The 23,763-nt window shown below is 43.2% G+C and overlaps 1 protein-coding gene across 2 annotated transcripts in view; it reads right to left on the reverse strand.

The window, feature by feature from the left end:
* The window catches only part of adamts10 (ADAM metallopeptidase with thrombospondin type 1 motif, 10), a 45,455-nt gene extending 25,991 nt beyond the window's left edge, over positions 1-19,464 (reverse strand). Inside the window, exons 1-7 of one of the 2 annotated variants that reach the window (XM_061824912.1) lie at positions 19,285-19,464; positions 12,593-12,981; positions 6,396-6,538; positions 6,112-6,321; positions 3,630-3,798; positions 3,105-3,307; positions 1,621-1,704 (exon numbers count right to left, since the gene is read on the reverse strand). In XM_061824912.1, coding sequence (XP_061680896.1) covers positions 1,621-1,704; positions 3,105-3,307; positions 3,630-3,798; positions 6,112-6,321; positions 6,396-6,538; positions 12,593-12,695 — 912 coding nt within the window. In that variant the 5' untranslated portion in view covers positions 12,696-12,981; positions 19,285-19,464. Of the gene's footprint in view, positions 1-1,620; positions 1,710-3,104; positions 3,308-3,629; positions 3,799-6,111; positions 6,322-6,395; positions 6,539-12,592; positions 12,982-19,284 lie in introns of those variants that run through there. The other variant, XM_061824913.1, reaches the window with a different exon arrangement.
* Positions 19,465-23,763: the final 4,299 nt, after the last annotated feature.

Consider the following 23,763-nt stretch of genomic DNA (forward strand, 5'->3'; position numbering starts at 1 on the left):
GACTGTGACATCATATGACCACACCACAGTAAAACACAGCAGTAAATTCAACGGTGAGGAAAGAAATGTCGCGCAGTAAACGAGGAGGAACGTCTCAGAGGCGGTTTGTTACAGAAGACCATGAGCTAAAACGAGAGGAAAGGTGAGACCAGCCATGTTGTGTGCTAGAGGTGGAAGTGGTGAAAAAGGCTGGGATTATCTTTGAGAGCGACGAGGAAGGGTAGGATCGCAAACAGGAATGTCGATGAGCTCACCAGAGCACAGCCTGAATGGTTTGGAGAGAAAGCTAGAGAGGTCAGATTGAGAAGGTTTGGACATGTACTCTATCTGTAGAGGGATGCTGGAAATGCATCTGCTAGCGAGGAGCCAAAGAGAGATTTATCGATGTGGTGAGGTAAGAATCGCTGATAGCTGGATTTCGAGAAGACGACGCAAGGGAAGGGATGATTGAGTGTAGCAACTGCTGAGTGGGGTTGAAATGAAAGAGATTGCAATTCATCACACAAATCCCGAGTCTCTATTGACCAGTCAAAGGATTGTAGCGTGTCCAGCTCCAGTCTTTGGATACTTAATGGTGCCAAACGGAGGGGCTGTACAGATGAGTTTTTTTGGCACATGTCACAATTATGTGGCGATGACATTTCAACAAGACCTGCTCCGAACTTTACCACTCGCACGACAACGGTGGCAAAGTGAACCGATTCTAGTTTTGATGAGGATTTAAAGGCCTAAAAGTATGTGAGACGCCTCATTGGCGAAACGGAAAGCGAGAAATTGCTTCGTGGCACAGTCGGCCTGTGGTGGCAAAGTTGTCAATTTGCTAAGTTTTAGAATAATGTTGGAAAACTTTGGACATCTTGCTGGCAAATATGCAACCGCATCAGTCGCTGTCCCGCCGTGTTGAAACGGTACAAAACTTGTACGACAGTTAAGCATCCCGTGTCATCACATCTGGCAAGAGAGGCCGCTGCTAGACCTCAGCTTTCCATTTTATTGCTTTAACTCACTCCCTGCATCCAATCACACGCATGGATGCATGATAAGTGAGAGGGTCCTTTCTGGTTTAATGCGATTACATGGACCAGAAGGAAAGGAGTACCCTGCTGGCCACAGCTGGCTACAAATTGTAACCCAGGAATGTATGCGGTGACAGAAATAGAACCGTCTCATCCCGCAGTCCCTCTTTTTCTGGGCGCACAGATTTGCCTTTTTCAGACTTGGAAGCCAATCACATAACCTTTTACCAAGACCGCTTTCAATATCCTCCCAACCTCAATCCAACAATCCTTGGACCGAGGAGAACGGCATTTCTTATGCACTAACGATCCCAACATTTACTTCCTCAAGCCAAGTGGTGAGTTATGGAGCTAATTCTTGAACTGTAGGTAAAGTATGAATCATTACTCTTTCCATTTTGGGACAGCGAGAGGAAACCTCAAAGCCACGAAGTAATGACACTTTAATACTTCTTCATGCATAAACCCACAAGCAGGTCGAAATTAGGATGCATCCTGCAGCACTGTCTCACCATACACCCTTAATGGGAAACTAATGCAGTGAGTCATCACTAGAAACGAGCTGGTACACACGAGTGGGACACAAGACGGAGAAGTTGTGTACCTGGTCCTCCATAAGCAGAATGAGTCGCGTCACCACGATGTTGACTGCATTCCCCAGGCTAGAATCTTGGAACAGTTTGGCAACCTGACCTCCAGGGAAACAAGAAAAGACCAGTCTTAAAAAGCAGACAAGTGAATCGATTTCAACAGAGGTGGAACGAACAAGAGATGAACGGTTTTTGACAGCTGCAATGTATCCCACCCGATCGTCTGGATTTTGAATACATTTAAAAACACAAGTGGATGAAAGCAGTTACACGGTCATTCGCATAAGGTGCATTTATTTCATCAGCATTTTGACTAACTTAACTGGCTTCATAAATACTGATATTTATATACTAAATCATGTTGAAATCTCAACTACAATTGTGACTATAAATCCCAGTGAGAACTAAAGCAGTATCAATTTTAGTGAAGAAACGTTTCGATTTCTGAAGCGAACAATGACTACTAGACTACAGTAAATTTGACCACTACAAGTCAAAAGAAAAGTAAGTTAAAGGGCTAAAATAGATTTAAAAACCAACTGGCAGCCCACGCTTTACTCTTGCCACTACAGGTATCCACTGTAATTTGGCCCACTGTGCTCCGTAGTACTAAAACTGCGTGCATATAACCTGGTTTTCAACAATAGCCACTAAACAACCAGTAATTAGCCACATTCCAAATGTGTGTGTATTAGTGTAGGCGAGGAAGTTGGCGGTGAGTGATTCCCAGTACTGTATTACAAATGGTGTCGCGATAAACAGTATACAAACTCACACTGTCAAACCGAGTTTTGGCTTATTTTCATTTTCTTCATAAGCCATTTTATGAAGAGACAAGTTTTAACATTTCATTTTATATATTGACAAAATCCACAGTATGGACAAAAGTAATTTGAGGTCAAGATTGTTTTTTTTTTTTATTATGGATCCCCTTCACTGTGTGTTATGGAATTTTTACTATGCTGGTATTTTTTTTCCCTCATTTTCTTTTATTCATGTACAGCATATTGGAATACAATTGTATATGAAACGGGCTATATACTGGAGTAAACTTGGCTTGCCTCAACTTGCCTAAATATGGAGTTTGTTTCCCCCTCCGTAGCTACAACGGCTTCTGCTCTTCTTGGAAGACTTTCTACAAAACGTCGGCGCGAGTCTGAGGGAATTTTTGTCCATTCATCCAGAAGAACATTTTTTGATGTCAGAAACCTTGAAAGAGGACACAGAAGCTCCTTTCTAGTTCATCTCAAATGTGTTTGATGCGGCTGAGGTCAGGCCTCTCAAGTTCTTTCACATCAAACTCATCAAATCCTGACTTTAATCATGCTGGAACCGAAAAGGCCTCCCCCAAACACTTCTTGTGTTGTTGGAAGCGTAGAATTGGCCAAAATGCCTACAATTGTCACGGTTGATCCCGTGGGCAATTCTGGAAAGCTGCGGGTTAAACGTCACCCGCGGCGTCGGTGTTCAAGTCAATCTTGTGTGTTGTGAAACTTACAATATTCATGAGGGCTAGAATGTACTGCTCGATGTCCTTCCGACCATGGTAGCCCACCATCATCTTGTCGGCTACCACCAGCGTCTCCACGTAGCGCTCCCAGCTCACCGAGCGCTTCAGGGGCAACTGGCCACGACCGACGTGATGAGGAGGCGTCTTTAGCGTCCTCTGCCACCATGATGAGCTCTTTATAGACTTCTCATCTGAGGAACAGGATAACATTTTCATTATGTTAGCACATACTCTAAACGCACGCAACAAATCCAGAAGACGGATTTCCCGAAAAACACTTTCCAAGAATAGCTGTCGGACAAAGGATAAGTTTGACGTTTTTTTTTTTTTAGTTTTAACTTTTATTTGTCATAAAGTGAATCACGTATTTACTCAGCAACGCCCGGTAAGACAAGCTCGGACGCAAGTGAGAACGCAGACACAACCGCAATCCAAAACGCAGCCGGCCATGTGGTTTGACTCCGGACCTCGCTGTTACTTCTAAAAACGACCAGAATATTTCCCCGTTCATACCGATGACTCCACAAGATTGGCCCTTGTACTGGTGGCGGAGCGATGAGCGCTTGTAAACCACATGGGGGCGCCCCTCGGCCCGTTCCCCTCTCTCCGGTCTGGTTTGATTTGTTGATGAAATTAGGGGCTCGATCAGATATTCTTCTCCGCCTGCAACAATCACCCCCTGCTGCGGACACAAAAGTACAGAATAATCACACAATTACATCATAACTAACTATAAATCGAGAGACCGAGCCAGTACAAGTGACTCATTTGGGGAGTCTCGAGTCTTTAAATAAATTTGAGTTTGATGGCTTCATGCACGGCAACTGCATAGTGTCCCGTCCAATTTGCAAGCGAAAAAGCCATCCAGATACTTACACTGTAGCCAAAATATCCATCTCAGATACACTTTAATTCAGGCCCTTTGTTGGAAAGCGCACGCAGTATCAACGGGACACATGCAACACATACAGACCAGCCCGTGTGAAAGAAAGCATGCATGAAAAGTGAGATGAACCCGTCGTACACAGGGCGACAACACTTTTTGATTGTGTTTAGATCTGCTCACCTCAACTCAGAGCCAGCGTCGCCAATCCAACCACCGCGGCAGATATCAAAGAGCATCTAATCCCATAATAAAGTTAGTGACGCTCCCATGAACATACCACCCGCTCGCTGGATGAATGTGTTCATGCTGGCCTACCCAACAGTAATTAAGTGTGCGCTTTATTAACGCTTTGTGAACATATCTAATCCTCAGCTGCGCTTGCAAGTGTTATTGCGGGCCCTGCTGTGTGTGGTGAGAAGATACAGAGCTACACCGAGATACGACTGCAGGAAAATGCGCTCGGACAAACAAAATGATCAAGCATCTTATTTCAAAATGTCCACACATCTCTGCACTGTCAGCACACGTAACGCCAGCCCTCGGTTGTGCTGTGGGGAGGTGATTTCATTATAGTATGAGAGCACTTAAATGCAAATAATAGTTTACAAAATGTAAAAATAAACCTACTTTGGATGGTCATTAAAGCTTCCAGTGGGTTGAAAACAGGTCTTCAGTGCATAATTAAGTCTTTTGTGAGTTGTCTTGTTGACTGCCCCAGCTTGACTTAATGATCGCTTACAGTTCCCAAATTCTCTTTGAACAACCCTAAGAGATGCCTATTCAGCGGAGATGAGCAACTGGGTGTTTTTCTGCAATTTTTCAAAGCCTTCCAATGTGTCTTTGCGATATATTGTTGGGACCAAATACTGCATGAAGGAATTCTGCTTTTCCATCAGGCTCCCTTTGCTCCTGTTCCCTTCTATGCAACGCTATGAATGCAGTCAACAGCTACCTGCCTACCATTTTCTGTAGAGCTTGTCCTCATTAGGGACGTGCGTGAGCTAAAGACCATCGGAGCTCTACTTTGGATGAGAGGCGGGGTAGACCGTGGACTAGTTGCCAGCCAATCGCGGGGGGTCAAGGCAAACAAATACTGCGAATAATCCACGAACCCGACCGTCAGTCTGGGTGGGGGCCCAAGTGTGAACAGTTTGCAAGTTCTCCACGTGTTTGCATGTGTTTTCTTCATGTACTCAATTTCTTCCAATATTGCAAAAACATGCATGACAGGGTCACTGAACACTAAATCTTCCTTACGTCTGAAAGTGAGTGTGAATAGTTATCTATGTGCCTTGCAATTGGCTGGCGACTAGTCTAGGGTATACACCCATCTCACACCCAAAGTTAGCTTAGAGGGGTCTCATCCATGACCCACAATAGGATAAGTGGCGTGGAAAATGGATGGATGATTGCGAAAAGTTGACTTAATTAATTCATCCATCCATGCATTTTTTTTGCCGCTTATCATCACGAGAGTCGCGGAAGTGTTGAAGCCTATCCCAGCTGTTAACGGGCAGGAAGCGGGGTACACCCTGAACTGTTTACCAGCGAATCGCGTGGCACATCGAGACAAAGAACCGCACTCACAGTCACACCTAATGGGCAATTTAGAGTGTCCAATTAATGTTGCATGTTTTTGGGACGTGAGAGGAAACCGGAGTGCCCAAAGGAAACCCACGCAGGCACTGGGAGAACACGAAAACTCCACACGGGCGGGTCCGGGATTGAATCAGAGAACTCAGAACAGTAAGGCCAACGGTTTCCAGCTGATCCACCGTGTCGCCTTAATTAATTCAATTTCTATTATTTTATATGCAGAAAAGTCCAATTATTTTACTCTTTATATATATATATATATATATCTATATATATATATATATGAGGGTAGCATTTTGAATGACTGGTTAGCACATCCCCCTTACAGTTCTGAGGACCTGGGTTTGAATCTGGCCTAGCCTGTGTGGAGTTTGCGTGTTCTCCCCGTGCCTACGTGCCGGTTTCCTCCCACATCCCAAAAACACATGTGGTAGGTTGGAAGGATGTTTAGGTGATTTGGCTTTTTAAACTTCATCCTCACTTGGTATCGATGGAAAGATATTGCACTCTTACCAGGCCGTTACAGTTGCTGAGGGCCACTTTGCTGGAGTGGGGCTGGTCCTGGAGGTGTCCTACATAATGGCAGTGGGGAGAGTAAGGGTGGCTCCAGGCTAATCTGCCTCTTTTCCAGTACTCCACCCTAAACTGGCGCGATAAAAGGCCTCCCTGCAGCGTCAGGTTCAGCAGGAAGTTGTTGTGTGACGTAGATAGCTGGTAGTAGAGCTGAAAGACAGAGAGGATAATTAGGGTTGAATGTAAGCCTTAGCTATAATAATACCTTTTTTTTATTCTTTTACAGAGGTGTCAGTTGATTTGTTTTCCTCTGTACTCCGTCGTCTTCTGTGGTCCTGAGAGCCTTTTGTGTGTAGCGTCTCTCCATTGGGTCCTACACGTAATGGAATTGCAATCTCATACTGGCCAAGACCGGAGAGGAAGGCAGCTATGGAAGGAGACAATGAAGATTTAAAACTTGAATGCATTCACTATCAGTTCATATTCATAACATGTTACTTTTCACATTGAGTTACCCACGGTGTCGTGCAAAGGTGTCAAAAACATGGATTGGGGGCCAGAACCGGCCCACCACATCATTTTATGTGGCCCGCGAAAGCAGACTTTGTGCGTTTGACTTCACGTTTCAAATTATCTTCACTTATTAATGGTGAGATACTCCAAGTATTTTGCATTACCAAACCCATTTTCAAAGAAATCTAATAATACTGTAGTTTTATTGGCTTCTGATTTCAAAACTAGTTGTCCATCAATTTGTTGTGCATGTATATGTGAGGCGATAATTCGTTTAGAGGTATATGGGTTCTGTCACTATGGCCCTCCAAGGAAAGCCATGACTACTGTGTGGCCCACTACAAAAATGAGTTTGACACCACTGGGCATTGTGATCCATTCACCTGACATTGGTGCAGGCAGCATGGGTCCAGTTAACATTTAGTGTGAGTGTGAATATGAGTGCGTGGTTTTCTAGGTTTTCATTGACTGATGGCCACGCTGCTTTTCACCTGAAGGGATAGGCTCAAGCCCCCCTTACGAACCTGAACTGAACCAGATTAGCGGCATTAAAAAGTAGCCAAAGAAACAATGCACACTTTATAGACAATTGCTTCAATCTCGCTGGCTCTCCTCCAAGATGCGGAGAAACGTTTCATGGTTACCCCGAAAACTACATACTACATACTTCCAGTCTATCGCAGTCTGCAAATATGTATATCCGTGGATGCCGAACCGCAAGTACTATACGCGGAGATCAATTGGATAGCCCAAAAACACGGAGCTCTAAATAGTCACCATGAGCTACCGAAACAAAAAGCTTACAGCAAATACAGCCTTCTTTCACCCAGCGTTTGGCCTCTGGAGAGCGGCAGCAGACACACACGTTGAAAGAATTTCTCATAAACAAAAAGCTATTTCCTCTCCTCACAAACGATCAGACAGGTGCCATTACCGTTGCACTTGAGGTAATAAATCGGAAGGTGTTTATTAGTAGTCAGTATTATTACGTTCCTTCCATAGATGACAGTTAATGAGATCTCACAAGAATAAACACCGCAAACTGCAAAACATATTAGTCAGTCCAAAACAAGACTACAATGAAACCGAGCCACATGACAAGCGCACACAATGTGATTTAATTCACATCGATTCAAAAAGAGTCTCATAAAATACTGCTGTAAGTAAAAATAAAACGATTAAATCAGTAATAAGCGTGTCTGTGTTGCTTTTCCAGTTGGTTCGAGTCACGTAGCAATAAATACGCAACAGATGTTGCAGCGCAGTGTTTTTTTCCTTTTCATTTTTTTTTTTTTAACAAAAACACCACCACTGTCTTGACCACACTCAGTCAATTAGCTGGAGACGTTTACATGCATGGTTAGACTGTGATGACAGCTGTCATGTTCATATATTGATTAGTTGCACATGATTCCGCAGGCATGCCGAGACGCCCCTTGACTTCATTACATATCTAATAAAAAAATATTCTTTTTTTTTTTTTAAACGTGACAGAAACATCTGTTTCAAACACTTCTTTCTATGATGTTTTCTGGTGACGCAATGTTGTTTTTGTGCTCATCTTTTTGAACAAAGAAAAACCTTTGTTTTACTTTTCAATATCCCCAACACACAAAAAAGTATATTTTTTTAAATTATATATATATATATATTTAATACACGTAACCCATATAGTGGATGTTTCTCTTAATTACATATAGGAGTTTATTTTTTATTACACTGAAGAATGTAATAACTGTTTTATTTCTATAACCACAATGGGCAAATAATCAGGCAGAACTTTTGGGCCTTACCCAACTTCCGCTTGAATGATAAAGACGTGGACGTCAAAATATGACGTCACATTGTAATATATCTTTTTCTGTCTGCCGGTCAATAAACGAGGCTGCTTTACATATCAGATTTAATTTTTAAATATGTCAAGACTAGAGAAAATAAAAAAGTGTTCAAGTGATAAATTTAGGCCATCCCATAAACGCTCTATTAGTAGGGCATCAGCCTGGTTTCTCTTATCAACAGGGGAAGGAAGTACTCTGGGTGGAAAATGGTCCTCCCTCCACACGGGGCATGAGGCCAAGCGGCCTCTCAGACCAAAAGTTCTCTTTTTGAAACAATAGCCATGTGAGCAACCATCTACTGTAATATACTTGTATAAACTCCGATATATGTGGAGCATTTTTCTATGTAACATTAAGTTCCACTGACAGACTTTCACAGTGGTGGAGCACTAAAACCGAGAGGAAGGTTTGTAAAAGACAGCCCTTATTGAAAGTCAGAACTAGAGAACACAGCAAATAATCATTATTTTATGAAATATGCAAGTATCAATCACTATGTCTAATAAGATGTGTGTTGCCTTATTTTCAAGTGCTAATTTTATGTCTGCACCTTAGGCTGAAACTGTTTTCGAATTTTATATTCCTAATGCAGAACTTTGAGAATGGTCTCTATCTGCTTCCAACAATGGCAACTGTGCAAAGCGCATTTCCTTTTTAGCGGCGGAGGGGAGGGGTGTCTCATTACAGTATAGCAAGGGTTTAAATTGGAGCCATATTGGTTCGAAATCTGATGAGACTCTCTGTAAAGCAGAGCCCATTTGTAAGTATTTTTTAAAAAAAACAGTTTATGTAAAACGGTCTTTGTTTCAAGATAGCACAGATAAAAAAGAAATATTTTATATGTATATACACACACATACATACATACATATCTACACGCACATTTTAGGTCACTGGCAACAGCAAAGGACAGGCAAAGCAAAGTTTAGCTTCACAATGTTAATTGCTGAAAGATGTAAATCTCATCTATAGATGAATAGAATACTTGGAATCATTTTAGCTTTTTCTATTGTTGTTCTGTCTGTTTTTTTTAAAAACATCATATTGTAGCTTTTAACAAAAGTTTAAATTGCTGTAACTTTTAACCTGATACTATTTCCACCGTACCTTCTAGAGTGGAAATATTGTTTGTGTTGTTCCAAAGCAACTAAAAAGCAAAACAAATAAAAGGTACCCAAAGAGCCCCAACTTGCCGCAGTATGTCTGAATAGCCATATTAGTCTTCGCATGTAAACACTAACAAAATAAACCATAAATCGAGCATCACTGAACCAAGCAGTGTAGGAAAGACACTTTCAATAACTCGTTGTTTTTTTTCCTCATTATACAATATGGAATTTGATGCGCCTGAACTTGACTGATGATGTGTATAATATCTGCCAAGACTTAATGTAACATAAGTACAGTACATCATAAAACTAGGGTATTTGAAATATGAATATGCTTACGGTAGATGATGATAAAGCATTGTGTGAAATGTGAAGATTTATTCGTAACCACAGGAAGTTGACAACTGTAACAATTGTCCACCATAACTAAGGATACATTTACATTTTGTTACCGGCATCCAAGGCCGGCAACTTTGTATGATCTATTTTCCTCAGAAGAGGGAGTTGCAGGTTTGCACATGATTGCATTTTTGTTCCAGAATGAATTATTATATTGAGAAAGGCTAAATAGGTGATGTCAATCAAAATCTTCCTACAAGGGAGCACTCCTTCAGCTTGAAGGGTGGCGCTTCTAAAAAAAAAAAAAAAAAAAAAAAAAAAAAGTGGCAGGGCAAACGCTGAAGACAATTTGCGGTGACGGGGTTAGAGGTCAGGTTTAGGAAATACACAATTTCATCCTTGTTCAGGATGACGAGTCGTAGAAACTCTGGAAAATTATTTCTTAGCCTCGGGGGGATTTAGGTAATTCTACACTCATTGTGTATGTGGTGGGGTACGGACCTGCGAGACGAAATGTTAAGTACATAGCCGTGTGACTTTGCTGCAAAAGTGTGATTCGTGATGGGGGTGGGCTGGAGTCGATGAGTGTGTGTGTGGGGGGGGGGGGGGGGTCAGGGCGGAGTCTAAAGCTTATAGGTCTTTGTGTGCATGAGCCACCAAACATTTGAGCTGGGTTCTGAACCTGCGGGGTGGTCAGTCCACCATCAGTGAAAACCAGTTTGGCAAAATTAGTTCAAACTAGTGGTGCAACAATTTATTGATGAATGAACTAATCAATTATCAAATTAACAGACAACTATTATGGTGATGTATTAATGTCTTTAGAGACTTTGTTTGAATTAAAATTGTTGAAAGTCTTGAAATTTTATCTTCTCAAAAGTAAAATTCCTCCATCCCCTCCATGAAAGCAGACTGATTTTCTTCTTTTCCTTTCGGCTTGTCCCATTAGGGGTCACCACAGCGTGTCATCTTTTTCCATCTAAGCCCATCTCGTGCATCTTCCTCTACTGCACCCACTGTCCTTGTGTCTTCCCTCACAACATCCATCAACCTTTTCTTTGGTCTTCCTCTCGCTTTTGCATGGCAACTCCATCCTCAGCTCCCTTCTACCAATGTACTCTCTCGCCTCTGAACATGTTCAAACCATCGAAATCTGCACTCTCGAACCTAGTCTCCAAGACATCCAACTTTGGCTGTTCCTCTAGTTACCTCATTTCTAATCCCATCCAACCTGCTCACTCCTAGCGAGAACCTCAACATCTTCATTTCTGCTTCCTGTTGTCTCTTCAGGGCCACAGTCTCTAATCCGTACATCATAGCTGGCCTCACCACTGTTTTATAAACTTTGCCCTTCATCCTAGCAGAGACTCTTCTGTCACATAACACACCAGACACCTTCCACCAGCTGTTCCAACCTGCTTGGACCCGTTTCTTCACTTCCTGACCACACTCTCCATTGCTCTGGATTGTTGACCCCAAGTATATGAAGTCATCCACCTTCGCTATCTCTTCTCCCCGGAGCCTCACTCTTCCCCCTTCACCCCTATCAATCATGCACATATATTCTGTTTTAGTTCGGCTAATCTTCATTCCTCTTTTTTTCCAGTGCGTTCCTCCATCTTTCTAAGTGTTCCTCCACCTGCTCCCTGCTTTCAATGCAGATCACAATATCATCTGCGAACATCATGGTCCAAAGGGATTCCAGTCAAACCTCATCTGCCAGCCTAACAAACTGATGACCTTTGTATTTAATCAAAATAAGACATTTGCAAACATCTGCTTCTGGATTGGAAAAGAATTATCAAACTTTTGGGCTATTCAATGACATGTTACAGACCAAAAAAGTAAATTAATCATATTCCATTAATTCTTGTGCATTTTCTACACTGTGTATTTCAAATGAGCTTCTGATTTTGAATAAAGGGATTAAAACTCTTCTTCTTCTTTTTCTTTCGGCCTGTCCCGTTAGGGGTCGCCACAGCGTGTCATCTTTTTCCATCTAAGCCTATCTCGTACATCCTCCTCTCTTACACCCACTGTCCTCATGTCCTCCCTCAAAACATCCGTCAACCTTTTCTTTGGTCTTCCTATCGCTCTTTTGCCAGGCAGCTCCATCCTCAACACCCTTCTACCAATATACTCACTCTCTCGCCTCTGAACATGTCCAAACCATCAAACTCTGATTATTAATTTAAAAAAATACTTCATGATTCTTAAGAAAATATTTTGTTTGTATACATCTTATTAAGTGGCCTGAAATTGGCGTGCCACATGCCCAAAGTAACGTGGGATCGGCTCCAGCACACTCGCGACTTCAGTGAGGATAAGCAGCAATATTTTTACCCCGGTAAACTTCAATTCCCTCAAGTGCACAATACAGTATTACATACAGAGCTATAGTAGAGTCTAAAAACGATTCAGAATAAATGATTTCACACGTCATTGGAATTCAAACGAACCTACGGTTGGCAGATTATCGGACCAAAATACCGCAGCTGTTTTGGTCTGAATCAAGCTTTGGGGACTATTTTGTTGATTCAATATTCTGGCCTTCATTTTTTTAATAGCTTTGTTCTAATATGAATAGACACAGATTGGTGAGCCTGGTAGATTTGAACCTCCCTGCCCGAGTTCATGTTTGGGTTTACAGAGAGCTGCTAAGTCGTAACGTTCTCCTCTCACCTTGTGACTGCGCAAACTCATCTCTGCGACCTCCTGCGACCTCTGCGGCACCCATGACAACAATTACAGCACAGATCAGAGCAGTCCTCCATAGCGTTTCCATGGTTACTACAGTAGTAGCTATAGTAACAGAATTCAGTGCAGTGGTCCCCGGGCCTCGGTCCCAACATGTCTCCTGCCCTCTCTGGCGCCCCCTTGCCTAGCAGTGGGAGAGCTCGATGATCTGATTGGCCATGGCCTCAGGAAGCGTGGAGTCAGACATGGCAGCCTCTCTGGAGTGTTTCTCTCAGCAAGTAATGATGGATCCAGGGGGAGGCCTCCAGACGTAAACAGACCCACGAGGAAACCAGTTTGGAGGCAGATGTGGGATCGGAGTCCTCGTTGCAGCCCTGCAAAAGGAAAGGTTAACTGCGTGAGGCAAATTGGAGAAAGGGATGAAAGACAAAGAAGGCAAATGTGGGACTGTGAAAAAGCTGTGCTACAATAAGTAAACCCAGGGTAAAAGGGGTCAGGGTCTTGAGCTCAACACTGAGTATTGCATGTCTCGAGGCTAATCAATCCTGGCTTTGGCAACGGCCATACACCCTATCTTTCACTCTGATGGTCAAAGACAACAGCAAGTTCAAAACTGAGGCCCCTTGGGCCCCCCTACGTAAGCTGCCTGCCCACCGGAAAGAGTTCAAACACAAAGGAGGCATTGATGTTGTAAAAAGCTGTGCTTAATGCCCAAACGGGGACTTAAGTGGGTATTATGTCAAAGATCTGGGGGGAAAATGAGCCAATTTGAGAGGAGCAGCAGGTTGCCATCACCGCTATGCTTGCTGGCTGTGCTGTTGGTTGCATGGCTGAGTGAGTTGCGGGCTGAATACGTGACTGATAATTGGCTGACATTCTGGCAAGTCAACTGCCACTAGGGACCACGTGAGACTCGGGGAAATGTTAAGGGAGCCGACAATAAGACAAGAGCTGCAGCAGGACTCATCAAGCGCAAGGCGAACTGGAACGGCACTCAGAAAAATGCAGACCTCCAGCAAGTCTCAACTGTTAACAAAAGGGAACAAATATTTGTAGAGAGCCGTGCTATATTTGTGTTTGTTTGTGCATGTGTTGTCAGTTAGCAGGCTCCTTCCTAGCTCTCAGACAAAGATTTAAGTTGCCAACAGGTTCATTTTTCACTCTTGTGATGGACAATACCATTACAAAAACAGTCAGTATCAATTGTACAGTTCTGGTAAAAATCCTGTTGACTATTACACCAAGGGGCTGAGCACCACAAATCTACTCAGGACTGCAACAGAGAAACTGCAGCTCTATACAGTGAAGAAAATGAGTCTCATTGAAACCCCACGAGGTGATATCTACCTTGGGGCTCCACTCCGATTGAGATTGACCGTCAATGTTTAGCTTCTTCAATTCTCTAATGATTGCTCTAACAGTGGACTTTTCCTTCACCAAGCTGCTTTGCAATTTCTCTGTAGCCCTTTCCAATGTGGAGTTGTACAATTTTGTCTCTGGTGTCTTTGGACAACTCCTTGGTCTTGGACATGTTACAGGTTTGAGTCTTACTGATTGTATGGGGTGGGCAGGTGTCCTTATGCAGCTAATGACCTCACACAGATGCATTTTATCCGGGATAATATATGGAGGGGGGGTGGACTTTTAAAGGTGGACTAACAGGTCTTTGAGGGTCAGAATTCTAGCTGATAGACAAGTGTTCAAATACTTATTTGCAGATGTATCACACAAATAAATTGTTAAAAAAAAAATCATACATTGTGATTTCTGGATTTGTTCTTTTCCCAAGAACAAAATCTCTACTGTGAAGCATGGGGGTGGAAGCATCATGCTTTGGGGGTGTTTTTCTGCACGTAGGACAGGTAGACTGCAATGTATTAAGGAGAGGATGACCGCAGCCATGTAGTGTGAGATTTGGGGGAACAACCTCTTTCCCTCAGAGCACTGAAGATGGGTCGTGGCTGGGTCTTTCAACACGACAATGACCCGAAGCACACAGCCAGGAAAACCAAGGAGTGGCTCCGTAAGTAACATATCAAGGTTCTGGCGTGGCCTCGCCAGTCTCCAGACTTAAACCCAAAAGAAAATCTTTGGAGAGCTGAAACTCCGTGTTTCTCGGCGATAGCCCAGAAACCTGTCTGATCTAGAGAAGATCTGTGTGGAGCACTGGGCCAAAATCCCTCCTGCAGTGTGTGCAAACCTGGTGAACAACTAAAGGAAACCTTTGACCTCCGTAATTGCAAACAAAGGCTACTGTACCAAATATTAACATTGGTTGTCTCAGGTGTTCAAATACTTATTTGCAGCTGTATCACACAAGTGAATCGTTAAAATAAAATCATACATTGTCATTTCTGGATTTTTCTTTTTCGATGATCTCTCTCACAGTGGACATACACCTACGATGAAAATTTCAGACCCCTGAATGATTTCTATGTGGGAGAACTTGCAATTTAGCAAGGTGTTCAAATACTTATTTTCTTCACTGTATCAGGTTTTGAGGCTCCATACCCAATATACTGTACTATTCTCATTTTTATTGCGCCATAAAAACAAGGTGCAATTGTCAAGACAAAGAGAAGAAATGGGTGAGAAATAAAGGAGAGAGTGGGGTACTTTGAGAGGTCCCTCCATTCACTAACTTCACCTGTTTAGGTTCATTTAAGCTGTGTTCCAATTGGTGCGCTACAGACCTTACAAACCAGTCAACAGATGGCCATCAAAATAATACCTTATATCTAACTTGGGAACTACAAAGGTCCTACAGAAGAACATAATGTAACCTAAATGTCAGCTTTAAAATTGCCTCATGCGTTACGATACGCAAATGGAAAGGATACGCACAAGAGTACAAGATGCAGTTTCAGCATAACTGAAATGCTGTTCTAACCATAAACGGGTTACATCATGTGACACGAACATTTTGATCATATACATTACAATGAAATTTACATTTTTACAAGATTAGAATGGAGGGGGGGGGGGAACTAGCCTATTTGGACAGCCTGTTAGTGTTATTATATTCTGGCAGACTAAACATTTCACCCTTGATTATCGAATCCACAGTGGCTGTAAATATATAGCACGGAGTTCAAGAGGGAAAACAGTGGTACATACTGTATATAAATGTCACAGGAGCAATTATCATGATGTATGGCTCGGAATCTTTCCAATGCAGGATATGAATGGCCACAAAGCCAAACATTTAAATGTCATTAGCCATGATGCCAGAGACATAACTTGAAGGAGGCTCTCAAAGTCATCATCATCATTATTATCAGATTTGCCATCTTCATACGATTACGCAAATTGTCTTCAACGTCTTAATCAGCGGAAAACTAGAAAGACAGTGCCTTCAAACCAACCAATCATGCCGCATTATAACTAAGGCACTTATTCTACAAAAGCTTCCTTTCAGACTAATACTAGCGAGATTATATCCTACTATGATGTGCTTGACTTCAATCCGTAGCATACCTGCACTGTGTTTTGCCAGGTAAGATTTGAAAGGTTCTGATTCACTCTTGAGTTTACTGATTTTGTTTGAGTTTTTTTCTTTTTTTTTTAACAACAAGGTTAAGTTTAACCAAAAATAATACGGAAATCTGTGGGATAATTCCACTTCAATGCCGCTGGGTTTATCTTAGTGTTTCTTTGCTGACAACTTAACTTTTAAAACAGTTGCATCTCTCCTAGATATTTTCCAACAACAGTACTGCTATTTCCATGTTTCTTTCTTCTAGATTAATTCAGATTCAAATCAGAAGAGAACTAGGAGCAGGAGTCGCAAGGTCCCGGGTCCACCTTTCTTTGACTGGACTCTCACTTTTCCTCCTCGACATTGCCGTGTCAGCTAAACTCCTACGCTCCTCACTATACGAAGTCTGCCCCTCCCTCCTTCCCTCCAACCCACCCACCCTCAAAGCCGTCTGGGGGAGAGAAGAGCGAACGGAGACGCCACACGGGCCCAGATGGCTGGCAGTTCACCAACTGCAGCCAAAGGTAATCGGAAGCAGATGGGGAAACCTTTTGGTGACGAGAGCAGGGGAACAAGTTTCCTCGTGAAAAAGAGGTGGGGGGGGGGTCGCAGCAAAGCCCTGGGGAATGGAAGAGAGACAGCAGAGTGCAAGGCGCTCGAGTCAGCTGAGAGCGCCATTCTTCAGTGTTGCAGCACAAAGGAATTGCAGTAAGTAAGTTTTAAGCAGCTCAGGGATGGGACAGTAAAAAACGAGCTTAGGTAAAACACTGAGTGCTCTTTGTACTCTTGCTGCTTCCCTTGTACACTTTTGTGGAACAAGTGAAAGTCTCTTTCTTCCCCTCCCTCCGGCCTTCTCCCAGTCATTTCCTGCACAAGAACCCGAGTCCACTACGTTTCATTACCTCTGCTCCCACTCCCGATTTGCGGAGGGGCTTATTAAACATATCAAGAGATTTTCATTACCTCAACTCTCATCTTGTTTTTTCAGAACTAGAGGCAGGGGAAACTAGACCTCCCCAACGCAGTTTCCTTTCAAGTCGGGCTTCTTAAAACCATTTGCGGACACACAACACGCTTGCAGTATTTCTCGAAAGCTCCCTAAGTGAGGGATGAAAGAAATCGGTATGCTGTTTTGCTTATGTGACCATGTCGTACATCTTGCGGGGTCCTTCTGGCGCAAAACGAAACCTGGATGAAGACGACTGACTGCGGCACGGCAAGAAAAGAATTGGACCGAGCCGCAGACGGGCCACACAGTTGTCGGTGCAATCACAATTTGCGAAAGAGGGGAAAGAAGGAGTAGAGAAGAAAGGGGTCGTTGTTGGAAAGAGAGGGAGAAAAGTTGGACCACTCAGGATAATTGGGTGGGAATTTAAGGCTGGGCCAAATTCGCAATGTAATGATGCTAGCCAGTGCAAGAAGCAATCTTTTTTTTTTTTTTTTTTAGGAAGCCGGTGCAGCTACGTGTGCGAGACGGGCTGTGCAGTAAGCTTATAGTTTATGAAAAAAAAAAATGACGTTAACTATCCTGTCCTTGTCTTTAACCGTTGCCAGATAGCATACAGCTATCCGAAAACTAACTCGCAAATCAAAACCATATGACCGACTCGGAGGAAAATCTGTGTAGAGCAAACAGATGGTAAGTGTCCCTCAGTCTCACTTTAAGTCCAGCACCCGCTCAATTCTCTCTCTCTCTCTCTCGCTCTCTCGTACACAAACACACACAATCTGCACTTTGATCAGAGAGTAGTCGATGAAACTGCTTCAGGTTGAGTTTATTATTGCATTAAACCATCGCTGTGGCTTCCCTCTTTCGAATAAGACCTCGAGGCTGCAGGATCGAATGGCCTGTAAGAATGTCACCAGTCAGATGCAGCGTTTGGGACCGCTTCAGCAGGCTGTTATTCGAAGAGAACTCCACGTGAAACCCGTGAACAGGTGATGAGGGTAATGCAAAGCAGAGGTGGGGGGGGGGGGTCTATCGGAGACTAAACTCTCACTCTGTCTGGTATAAAGACGAGGAAAAGAGGGGCAGGCATTCCTTCCTCCATTTCCCCAAATAAACAGAGCGCAGATGAAAAGTGGGAACATAAACAGGCCCGAGAACCTCCGACATGAACCCCTCACTCTGAAAATGTGCCTCGTAAATCTGAAACAATATTTAGGGAGAGAAAAAGTGCTGACTTGACACGGACCGAGTCGGGCCACAGTTTTGCGCACCCAGCAGAAGCTCATATTCTCGATCAGATGTTATTAAAAACGGCAAGATGAATCTCCTTTAATGCTGAAATGTAAGTCGTATCTGCACAGAACCAACAGGGTTGGAAGATAGACTCAAATTCGACAGGCAACAGTAGTTGGCGGCACATGACCCGCAAAGTGCTTGCCAGTGTCCTCTGGTGGCGAGCGCTGGCATGTTTGTGATGAAAACTTGCGCATCTGACACACGCACACAAAATCATCCATTTTCTGTAACATTTATTCTCATCGCGGCAGCCCCACTGACTTTGGGCAAGAGGCAGGCTACACCCTGGACTGGTCGCCAGCCGATCACAGGGCACGCACAGATCAATAACCAGTCACGTTCACAATTGAGAGTCTTGAATGAACATAGCACGTTTTTTTGGAAAGCGGCTAGAAGCTCAGGGAGAGCATGAAAACTTCACACAGGGAGCCTGGATTCGACCCCACCTCAAAACTGGAAGGCGGTTGTGCTAACCATTCGCTAAATAAAATAGAAGCATGACATGAAACATGATCACCTTTGCAAACCAACCATTTGCACAAAACAGTATATGTACAAATATTGCATCCAAATAGGAAACTGCACGGCAATTGAGACAAAAAACAATGTGCAAAGATTGATCATTTATCACATCAACGTATCAAAAAACAATACATCATCATCATTAAGCTCCATGTTGCTCCCCCAACTGGCTCCCCCTTCACATGTGTACCTGATGTCAGCTGTTGACCACATTATCTCTCTCGCACGTGCACACGCCGTTGTGCTAGCCTTCCTCAGTGACATTTTTGGGTTTTTTTTTAATGGAACACGCCGATTCCAATCAACGCAATACTCTGTAGGCAACCGGAGAAATAAGGCGAAGGCGCCTGTAAAATGTGTGGCATGGCATATTTGAGCGGGCTTTGTGTGTGGAGGTGAACGAGGGCAAGCACCTGGGCTTGCTGACCTTACCTCGGCGCAAGTTTCCGCTGCGCCTGCTGTCTGTGCGGTCCCAGAGCGGCGGAGGCGGAGGCGGAGGCGGAGGAGACGCCGGCGGGCGGCTGATTGAGCTCAACTGAGGCGACTTGACTCCTTCTCTGTCAGCCCAGCACCGGAGAGACCTCCTCAAGTGAGCCGGCGTGCTACACTACGACTTCCGGTTCAGATGTTAAAAAAATAAAATCCAGACGGGAAGCTCGACGTCAGAGTGCGGACTCGTTGCAGTACTTGTGCGGAAATATCGCAGCACCCCTTTTGTTATTGTCCATATGGGCCAATCAGTTTGTTATGGAAAAATAGAAGATCCCTTACAAGTTAGGGATTTCAATGAAATGATCTTTTCCTTCTTATTTTTGTGTGGGGAAAAAATGAAAAGGCATCTAGCTTATTAAAGTTTTCTTGGTTATAGGTCAACACCGATTAGGGTTAGGGACATTGTGATTTGTACCTTCCTTGTTAAATCATCATAGGTCTTTATTGAAATGGCTATATCGTATATGGATACAGAGATGAGTATCCATCCACCCATCCATACATTTTCTTAGCCGCTTATCCTCACAAGGGTTACGGGGAGTGCTGGAGCCCATCCCAGCTGTCATCGGGGAGGAGCCAGTGTACACCCTGAACGGGTTGCAAGCCAGTCGTGGGGTACATAGAGAAAAACAGCCGCACTCACAAGCTCACCTAAGGTCAATTTAGAGTGTCCAATCAAGCTTCCATGTTTATGGGATGTGGGAGGAAACCGGAGTGCCCAGAGAAAACCCACATAGGCACGGGGAGAACGTCCAAACTCCACACGGGCGGGTCTGGGATTGGAGCCGGGACCTCAGAACTGAGGCCAACGCTTTACCAGCTGAACCACCGTGCCGCCAAGATGCGCATCCATCCGTCCATCCGTCCATTTTCTTCGCAGCTTATCCTCACAAGGGTTGTGGGGAGTGCCGCAGCCTATCCCAGCTGTCAACGGGCAGGAGGCGGTGTACACCTTGAACTGGTTGCCAGCCAATTGCAGGGCACATCAAGACAAACAGTTGCACTCACAATCACACCTAGAGTGTTCAATTAATGTTGCATGTTTTTGGAATGTGGGAGGAAACCCAAGTCCCCGGAGGAAACCCACACAGGCACAAGGAGAGCATGCAAACTCCACACAGGCCCAACGCTTTACCAGCTGAGTCACCGTGCCGCCAGATGAGTATCATTATTTGTTATTAATAACATAATACTGCCGCAGAGGAGAATCCTCACATCACCAAAGCACTTTTAGGGCACCCAAAAATAAGGGCATATATGCTGAGCTATTAAAGCTGCATCGTCAAAGAGAGGAAGCAATTCTCAACACTTAAGGTTAGTCAATTTAAAAGAAATTAAACAACCTACGACTGTTGAACTTAAAGGAGAGTCAGCAATTTTAAACAATTACTTTGAGTCATATTGTCATATTAAAATATGATGAATATTCTCTGTGAAAAGATCAGCCAAAAGTCAGTGTCAAACATTTGTCACATTCTTGAGGGGACACCCCAACAGCCCTGCAAAGATTAATACTTCAAATCATGCGTTTAGTATGGCTACGAGTGCTAAAATAAATGCGATGGCAGAAGTCATGACTTCTGTTTCTAATGGGTTGTTTTTCCTCAGGCACTGTGATTTCCAACATATTAAATTAAAAGCATAAAATAGCAACAGAGATGACTTTTTTTTTTACACACACATCGTATTTCTCATGTACTACTCTGAAGTCATAACAACTGTCTTCACAACTATGATGAAAAGTGTTTGCTTGTTTTTTTTTTCCATTGCAAATTCACAATTTAAGTACATTTCAGCCTGTAAGGAGCCCTGCAGGGCTTAACCACTACCTCTATTTTTACCATTCCATTTTTCAAAATTCATTGTCATCTGTACCAAATACAGAGTGTGAGTACTTTTGCCATCTTAAATCTATATGTACGTACGGGAGCGTATTACTGCATGTACGTAATCTAAACGCAATAAATTAAAATAAAAAGAAACAAATGCATAGGAATGAAATTGCGGAGAGTTTTTATTTTGAAAGCCACCGTGTTCCGTTTCAGTGTTGCGTTGAAGTGGCTTGACGAGAAGAGACCGACTGTCTGCGTCACTCTGGACGCCAGACCAGCAGCTGTCATCAGTGAATGACATAATGGTTATTCTCAAACTAAACGAGTAAATGTCAAGGAGAGAGAAGGTAGAATCTTTGAATGCATTTTCATGGGTCCAGGAAGACAATTGCAAAGTCTTTTACATCATTTGGTATACGTTTTTTTTTAGTATAGGTCATTATTCTACATCCTTGAGAACGTTTTAGTGCATGAAGGGAAACTTTTAAAACTTAGATTTTAGACAAAGTAGTTTACACAAAAGTTTAGCATTGCACAATGTTCACACTTTTGACATTGCTGTGATCCATGAAGAAGTTCAGTAGTTTAATTAGTGTCAGAAACACTGTACTCCCAATATGGCCTGGTAAAACCCCAGCATATGAACAAATTTGATGCATTAAAGAATCAGAATTGGGTTAGAAGGGCACCGTCAAGTCAGGTGCCTCACAGTTCTCAGGTTCTGGGTTTGAATCTCAGCTGGACCCTTCCAGTGTGGCGTTTGCTCACGTGGGTTTTCTCAGGGTCCTCCCACATTCCCAAAAAAACAAGCATCTGAGATTAATTGAAGACACAAATCTGTCCGCAGTTGTGCGCGTGAACAGTTGCTTGTCTGTGATTGGCCGGCGACCAGTGGGTACCCCGCCTATCACCTAATGGCAGCTGGAGCAGCGTCCAACTCACCTCTGACCCCAAAGCATGTACGCGACAGTGAAGCAGGTTGAAAGTGCTCAATTGGTTCTTAAGAGATCAAATTATTAATAGAAGAAGCCACTTAGAGAAGACAAGAAGTCTTTCAAATACATATAGTACGTTGATTCGGGTCTGGCATCGGAGTCATTCCTGGAAAGTTTCTGCGATGTGCGAAGAAGCCAAAACAGTGTGACTTCCTGGTATGTTTATATATTTTCCACATGTGTGAGGCCCATGAAGTGGTTCTCACATCTGCCTCACAGCCCTGAGGTAGAGGGTTCGAATCTAGGCTTGAGCCTTTCTTTTTGCAGTGTGCATGTTCTCCCTGTGCTTGTGTTGGTTTTCTCCGAGTAGCCTGCCTTCCTCCCGGTTAAAAAAAAAAAAAAAAAAAAAAACAATTATCCATAGGTGTGATTTTTTTTTTTTTATGTTTCCTGCAATTCGCCAGGAGGTGCCCCACCTTTCGTTCACTTCTGCCAAGATGCTTCATCTCACCTTAATGAGGACTTCAAAGAAAAAAATGGATGGATGGATATTAAGCGTATGAGTCTTGTGATAGTCACCACAAAAGTTCAAGGGCTGCCCGCGATGTCATCCGAGGTTACGGCCCTGGCAGTCAAAATAAGAGCTCCGCTTTGTTGACGTCATTCAAGGGCACGGGATCGTGGGAGTCTGAAAAACATTGTGGATGATGCAACATGACGATAGATTTTTATGCCATTCCCAAGGTTTCGTAAGGCAAACACGCCCTGTTGAAAAAAAAAAAAAGCTGAAAGCTTCTTGTGTTATGAGTCAGTTACCCAACAAAGTTTGACAGGAAGAGAGGCGAACCTCTTCTTTGTCACAATGGAGGTAAAGACGAACCTTCAGAAATGTTGAAGAACGTCACCTCTTCTCTCAACCTGACAACATCCCAAAGCATACTTTTTAAACAACAAAACCACAGCTTGGAGTGCTTTTCGTGAAAAATATCAAATCAAGATGGTTCCTCTCCTGCCCAATAAGACTGTCATTAATCAGTGCTTCAACAGATGATGACTTTCTGGGTGTGTACGCTGATGCAACCATCACCCCGAAGTGATTTACTTCTTTTTCTATTCATTGGTAAGATTTCTTTTCGGAGGGGTGGGTTGAGTGTCTGTTTGGGGTACCAGTTTCTTTCTCGCTGCATGTTTAGGAGCCATAAAATGCGGTAATGACAAATCAAATATCATATTATGCTTGTAATAACCATATAAGGGTGGCAAATCCTTTTTCCACTCACCCACCCCTTCATCACATTGACCTGTTGAATGCAGCAAGTTGAAAATGCAACAGCTCGACCATACATTCTTCCTTTTCAAATACAACAAGAAAGCGGACACACATGAAACAGCGCATAACCGCTGCGTAGTACACGTGTTATACCGTAGACGCAGTTGAAAAATCCAACATCAGTAATTTAATATTCTTGCTTTTGTCAAATAACACCCACTGAAATGGTGAGATATTTTAAATATATTTTAGAAATGTGAATTATAGCGCTCCCTGTACAGATATTTGCCGAGGTTATCATTGACCTTTGACTCCTTCTTGGTATTGGAATTGATTCCATTATATCAGTATATTTTAATCGGAATCTTTAAAGTAAAATGGG

This window comes from Syngnathoides biaculeatus, chromosome 7 (assembly GCF_019802595.1).
Source record: "Syngnathoides biaculeatus isolate LvHL_M chromosome 7, ASM1980259v1, whole genome shotgun sequence".
Classification (NCBI taxonomy): Eukaryota; Metazoa; Chordata; class Actinopteri; order Syngnathiformes; family Syngnathidae; genus Syngnathoides; species Syngnathoides biaculeatus.